Below are 7,163 nucleotides of genomic sequence, written 5' to 3' on the forward strand. Positions count from 1 at the left end.
ATGCGAGAGGTCAAACAGTCATCTTCACACCGAGAGAGGTTGTGTCAGGCCAGCATGGGCTCCAGTAAGTCTCCGGAGGGCCAGATGCTCATTGGAGACTGGGGGCTCCCCAAGGGCCAGATTGTGAGTCCCTGAGGGCCACAAGTGGCCCCTGGGCTGGGGTTTGGGCACCCCTGTTCTAGTACAATAATGCAAGACTGCTTTCCTTATGTCACTCACTTCTTGCAATTTTAAAATGGTCTTAATCATTAATTGGATAACTCCCAAGCCTTCATTAATAATTCTCTTCTTGATAGGACCACATATGTTTCCCAGTATTTAGCGAAGTACTAATTTAGTTTTGCCCCTTTCTCTCCCCCTTTGGGAAGGCACCACAAAGAAACATTGTACCCCCTGACAAAATTATCTCTGAGGCCCTGACCCCTCTCAACTACAATCCCCACAAGCAAAGCAAGATGGTGGGATAAGAACATAAGAACAGTCCCACTGGATCAGGCCATAGGCCCATCTAGTCCAGCTTCCTGTATCTCACAGCGGCCCACCAAATGCCCCAGGGAGCACACCAGGTAACAAGAGATCTGCAAGGCTTCCTGGGAATTGTAGTTAAGAACATAAGAAGAGCCCCCCTGGATCAGGCCATAGGCCCATCTAGTCCAGCTTCCTGTATCTCACAGCGGCCCACCAAATGCCCCAGGGAGCATACCAGGTAACAAGAGACCTCATCCTGGTGCCCTCCCTTGCATCTAGCCTTCTGACATAGCCCATTTCTAAAATCAGGAGCACAGAGCAGTGGTTGCTATGATGAGAGCTAGCAGCATGCCATTGTAGGGTAAGGGCTTGACCTTCTGAAGACTTACCCCCCCAAGCAAGCCTCCAGAAAAAAAAACTTGGGATGTTGAGGGCTGTAGCCTATTATGGGCAGATGGGTAGGGAAGCTGCATGCAAATCGCCACCTGCTGGATGTGGGATTGCACTGCAAGGAAATTTCACAATAGAAGGGGAAAAAAAGAAGGGGGTGCTCTCTCTGCCAATCAGCCTCCCCTTGCAAAAGTTGTTGGTTACCTTGGACAAAACATACCATACCACAGATGGATGAGAGCTGAAAACATGGAAGAAACAGCAGGCCTTTCTGTTAAGGCAACAGCACTTTTGGAGGGTAGTAGGAAGGAAATACCAGCACCATGTGCATAACTTCAGTGCAAACTTTTAGTCAGATTGGCACAGCTTTCCCTGAAGAAATCTGGTGGTTTGGCGGTGGCGCTGAGCATTCTCTGGGAGAGACCACCCCCCCCACACTTCCCACCCCTCTTCACAGAACAACAGTGCCACAAGAAGAGGCAATGACCAGTCAGCTAGCGGGGCTTTGAATGTGCACCGTCTCTCCAGCGGCCTGTGGGTGGAATCAGGAACACCTCCCCACTTCCACACCTCGGCCTCCCTCTCCTCCCAGACCCCCTTGCACTGGGGTTGCACAAACTCTACTTCCACATTCAGTTTTAGCAAAAAGTAAAGGAAGATATGAATAACTTGGGGGGAAAAAAATGAACACTTCATTTTTTAGTTGTTGAAAACCATCTTTTATTCTCCACGAACTCTCTTCCCCACCTCAGCTGCAGCCCGTTTCACCGCAGCCTGTGCCAAACCCCTGCCATGTTCCAAAGAGCCGAATTCCTTTGCCTTCTGGTTGGCAAGATGAGGCTTTGCAGACATCCGGAAGAACGTCAGCATTTTTTGACATTCCAAACGCTTTGTGGTAAAATCTGCTCCTCTCCGCGGCAAGAGGGGCTGCATTTTTGGTTTGCGTGAATGATCCAAAACCCATTCTGGAGACATTCATTAGCCTGATAAAGCTTTGTGCTGCTTCTTCCAAGCACATCTCCTCAGTCCTGGGAACTAGCACTCGTCGGTTCCCCGGGAACTCTGGGATACGGTGAAATCCCTTTGCAGGACGTTGGATGGGACTTGGGTTTCTTGGAAGGGCTGTTGTCCTCCAGCAAAGAGGGTGAACGTGCCCGGCTCCAGCAGCCACTTGCCAGCCCACACTGCTCTCTGCTTGTAGGACACCTGGAACAGCACCTTTGCTGGGCGTCTCACAGGTAGTGCCACCCGGCGGAAACCAACCAGCTGCCAGTGGGGAACTGGCACAGATGCAGCACCCCAGCGGAGGTAGAGCTGCACCACCTGCAGAGGAAACAGAGGGAATGGAATCACAGACTCTTCTCTTGGGGGCCTGAATATTCCTGGGCTTTGGCGGCATAAAGGATGGCGAATGAGGCAATGAATAGAAACAGCCTCCAGGAATCCACTTGGAAAGGCAGGTGTGCCTCATCTCAAAGATATGGGCCCTGCCACACCTTCTCCAAACTCTCACACCACTTCCAATCTTGTCACCTGTGTTCCTTTCTCCTGCAAAGTTACCATCTTACCCTCTACCCCACTGTAGCATGGACTCATTTTGGGAGGGATTAACATGTGGAGGATACTGTCTGAAGATGCGCAAGGAATTAGAAGAACTCAGTGACTTCCTTCCTTATTTGGGGACACAGCACGTAAGCCTGCCACCTCACCTCCTCGCCGTCTCTGGAGCCAACATTCTCCACCACCACAGAGACGCTGAGGTTCCCGCAAATGGGCAAGACGTCGCTGTCCGTTTTCAGACTGCTGTAGTGGAAACTGGTAAAGGAGAGACCATAGCCAAAGGGGTACAGTGGAGCCTCGTCCCCATAGTAGCGGTATGTCCTTCCAACCATCGTGTAGTTCTCCATCGGTGGGACCTGTGAGCAGGGGAAGCAGTGAGGAAGGAAGAGATCTGGGAGGGCTCTGATGACGCATGTTGGAGCAAACGGCAAATCAAGACGCACGCCGCAGCTTCTGTGCAAAGACTCAAGGGACGGCCCCCATGTTGAGATCAGGCACATCCCAAGAAGCAAAGCAATATTCATGGTGGTCTTGCTCAGCCAGGAGCTCAACCCAATCTGGTGTCATGCCACACAAGAGCAGGGATGAGTCAGTGTAGAGAGTGGTGGGCTAGAGCGGAAGAGGAAGTGTGGAGGAGAAGGTATGGTGTAGGCAGCATCTGCACCACGCCTCTTCCTCCACACTTCCTCTTTCACTTCAACCCATCACTCTGCTTTCCCCCTCTTCCACTCTAGACCACCATTTCTGCTTTCCGCCACACTTCCCCTTCCGCTCTAGACCACCATTTCTGCTTTCCGCCACACTTCCTCTTCCGCTCTAGACCACCATTTCTGCTTTCTGCCACACTTCCTCTTCCGCTCTAGACCACCATTTCTGCTTTCCGCCACACTTCCTCTTCCGCTCTAGACCACCATTTCTGCTTTCCGCCACACTTCCCCTTCCGCTCTAGACCACCATTTCTGCTTTCCGCCACACTTCCTCTTCTGCTCTAGACCACCATTTCTGCTTTCCGCCACACTTCCTCTTCCGCTCTAGACCACCACTCTGCTTTCCGCCACACTTCCCCTTCCACTCTAGACCACCATTTCTGCTTTCCGCCACACTTCCTCTTCCGCTCTAGACCACCATTTCTGCTTTCTGCCACACTTCCCCTTCCACTCTAGACCACCATTTCTGCTTTCCGCCACACTTCCTCTTCCGCTCTAGACCACCATTTCTGCTTTCCGCCACACTTCCTCTTCCGCTCTAGACCACCACTCTGCTTTCCTCCACACTTACCCTTCTGCTCTGCTTTCCTCTTCCTTTGTTTCCTACATGTAAACATGTAGTGATTTTTTCCCCCCTTCCCCAGTGGGGAGGATTCAATAAGAAAGCTGCCTTTCCCTTCACACCTTTTTAGAGGTGTGATTTTTTTCCCCCCCTTCCCCAGTGGGGAGGATTCAATAAGAAAGCTGCCTTTCCCTGCTACAGCTCCAAGTAGCACAGCCCAGGAAATAAAATCTTTGCAAACTGCCTCTTGTTTTGTTGTTTTAATATCAGTCAGCATTTAGTACTCAGCTTCATCTTTGTGCCCTGAGGTTTGCAGGGCCCAAAGCCCAAGAACACTCCCTGCTCAGATTCCAAGAGAAATAATGGATAGAATGGTGGACGCATTTCCATAGAGACCTGTTTCTATGGAGACCCCCCCAATACTGCTGTATCCAAGTGTTGAGGGGTTCCCATAGAAACTGGTCACCATGGAAATGCTTCCACAGAGAAGACTGACCTGCTCTGTCCTCAACCCCAGTGGATGAGATGGCGCCCACATCAAGTCTCTGCAAACCAAGGGTCTTGCCTTTGAGAGAGAGACCAGGGGCCAAATGACTGGTGACTACCCCTCTTCCCTGCCTGCCCAAGGGTGGCCAATCAGTGCGCACTGCTCCTTTGATGTGCAGTCCCTTCTTTCCTCCCAGACTGGGGAAGGTGGGGCAGTGAGTCGCCTGGGAGAGCACACACTCCATTTTGAGAGGCAGTGAGGAAGAGGAGGGCAGGCCGGGACGAGTGTGGAGGGATGTGCAGGCAGCAGGGGGGAGAGCAGTCAAATGGGTGGGAGATTCAAGGGACCCACTAAAGATTTGGGGGCTTGGTCAAGGAAGTCTCCAGTTGGGTTTCCCACATCTAAGAACCACCCCACGCAATGCGCTGTAGCAGCCTGGCTTCTGCGCTGCCAGAATGTGGGTTCCAGCGGCAAAGTCTGGGGATAAGATTGGGCAGTTCTTTTCATTCAGGCCGCCCCTGATGAAGAACAGCCCAGGAAAAATACTTGCCAAGTATTCAATAGGATGCGCGATAAACATATGGCTTTTTAAAATAGAGAGGCGGCAACGTCTGATGATAGGCAACTGTTGTTGGCCTGGGCTTACCTGGTGCATTCCTGCTGGCCAGGTGGCAGGGAGCCTGCCGGCTGGATTGCTCCCTTCTGCTCCCAGTAACACTTTGGCCACTGCCAGGCCGGTGGCCTGGGCAGGATAAAAGCAGGCCAGGATCGCTCCCACACTGTCATTGGCCTTGGCCCAGCTCACGTCAAGAGGGCCCGCATTGAAGAGCAGCAGGATCACCGGGCGCCCAGAGGCTGGAAGAGAAGCCAGGAGTGGTCATTACAAAGCATGTCAAACCAACACCTTGTCTGAATGCAGTCCGAAATTTGCATTGGCCATCACCCTGAGAGTCCATGTGATTAGGCTTGGAGGCCTTGGAGACCTGGGTACAAATTCCAGTTTGCTATGAGGTACATTAAATTAGAGGTAGATTAGCCTGAGATCATGTGTGATCTCAGGCTAATCTGCCTCTCAGTAGTAGCATAGCTAAAAACATCTGGCACTCGGGGAAACAATTTTTAACACTTCCGGTACCCCCAAGCCCCCCCTTAGCTATGCTACTGCCTCTCAGTATTGGTGTGAGGATAATCGGGGCAATCACACATTGAAGAAAGAGGGAGATATAAAATTACTCTTTCATACTAACAATTCACCTGTGGAACTCACTGTCACAAGATGTGACAACAGTCACCAATTTAGGTGAATTTAAAAGGATGTTAGACACATTTCTGGAGTAGCAGAGCAGAGATCTATCCATGGTTATCAGTCACAACATTTATGTAGATCCTCCAAGGTTTGGCAGCAAGACTCCTCTTAGTACGAGTTGAAGAGGAGCAATGGTGGGAGAGGAATACGTCTTTCTCCCCTGCTTGCTGGCTTCCGGGAGGCTTCTGAGTGACCACAGTGAGCAAAAGTGGATGCTGGATGAAATGCACCAGCTCACTCACCCCACGTCACAGCGTCCTGCAGAAGTTGCAGTTGGTGTCCAGGTAAGGCCAAGTCGCTCCGGTCAACAGCTTCGGTTTCCAGATCAATTCCTGAGCAGAAGGAAGTGGGGGGGGGATGTCAAAACAGAAGGACTGCTTCCTCCTACCATCTTCATCCTAACTACATCCTTCACACAGAGGTTGTGTGTGTGCTCCCTCTGAGAAACGGCCCTTTGCAGACCAGAGTAGACCAAATAGCTGCAGGGATGCTGGACTCCAACCAGCCTTACTGGGGAAACCAAGATCCACAGAATGGCCCAAGGTGTAGATTTTCCTGGCACCTCCAGGGGGCAGCAAGAACAAAAGTTGGCAACAAACTGGAAATGAACTGGGGAAGCGCCTCCCAATCTTTTAAGCACTGCAACTGGCTTAGTGGGCCGTGTTGTCCAGGCTGTGCCCCAGAATGCCTTGCGGTGCCACAGCTGGCCCCAGCCTGCAAGTTTTTCACAACCCACCCAAAGTTGGCTTGCTACCCACAGTTTGGGAACCACTGAGCTAGGGGGTTGGGGGCTGCAGCTCTCTGAGAGAGCAGTCATGTTCAGGAAACCCTGGAGCACCACTGCCATTCAGCGTTGACAATATGCTCTAGCCGAACCAACCACCTGGCTCAGCGGGAAGCACCTTCCTAAGTTCTGCCCAGTAATTTGTTCGGAGGTGAGAAATCCCTGCAGCTCCTCCAAGCTCACCTACACCTGCACGTGGCTCAATTCAGAAAGGTCTTGAGACACACATGTGAGAGTCTCCAGGTGCAGCTCCCTCGTGGAACTGCCCTGCGATGAGCGAGACTCCATATCCTTCTGGAGCTCCCCAGCAGTTAATGCTGCTTTGCCTGGATTACGGCTGAGGTTGATAGGAAACCGCTTGTCCAAGGCCACCTTAGGAGCTCACGGCAGAGACCAGGTTCAAACTCAGGAGATCCTGAATAGCAGTTTAGATTGAACCTCTTGCAGTCCAAGCCTGGGAGCTGCTACTGAGTTCCAGCTGGGCCCCCACAGATATTCACCCTGCTTCCCTGGAAAACGGATATTATTAGACAATGTTCATGTCATTCTGCTCGTTGAGCAACTGATAGTTACAGCCAGGGGTGGTTCAACCCCGTATGCTCCCTGATGTGGTCTCAGGTTCACAGCCTCTGTGCTACAACCCTCCTGCCCCACAGCCTTACCGTGCTCCTTGTGAGTTACCATAAAACCCAGAAGTGCAGGAGTTTCAGTTTCATTTATAGGGATTGCACAGATTTCACAGTAGTAAGTGAGGAACACGGTAAGGAGTGGAATTATCTGCTTCTTGCTTGAGCGAGCAGGAAGCCGATCAGTGCAGCTTGCACGGGTAGCAGGCTGGAGGGAGATAGTGGCAGCAGGTGAAATGGACCCCAAATCTGCCACCCCTTTGGACCCCTCAA

The 7,163-nt window shown here is 51.7% G+C and overlaps 1 protein-coding gene across 2 annotated transcripts in view; it reads right to left on the minus strand.

The window, feature by feature from the left end:
* Positions 1-1,575: 1,575 nt before the first annotated feature.
* LOC136661433 (uncharacterized) overlaps positions 1,576-7,163 on the minus strand; it is a 27,312-nt gene continuing 21,724 nt past the window's right edge. For both annotated transcript variants that reach the window (XM_066638690.1, XM_066638688.1), the window contains exons 12-15: positions 5,723-5,812; positions 4,821-5,029; positions 2,568-2,774; positions 1,576-2,181 (exon numbers count right to left, since the gene is read on the minus strand). In XM_066638690.1, the coding sequence (XP_066494787.1) occupies positions 1,894-2,181; positions 2,568-2,774; positions 4,821-5,029; positions 5,723-5,812 (794 nt within the window). In that variant the 3' untranslated portion in view covers positions 1,576-1,893. The remainder of the gene's footprint in view (positions 2,182-2,567; positions 2,775-4,820; positions 5,030-5,722; positions 5,813-7,163) is intronic.

Source organism: Tiliqua scincoides, chromosome 10, assembly GCF_035046505.1.
Source record: "Tiliqua scincoides isolate rTilSci1 chromosome 10, rTilSci1.hap2, whole genome shotgun sequence".
Classification (NCBI taxonomy): Eukaryota; Metazoa; Chordata; class Lepidosauria; order Squamata; family Scincidae; genus Tiliqua; species Tiliqua scincoides.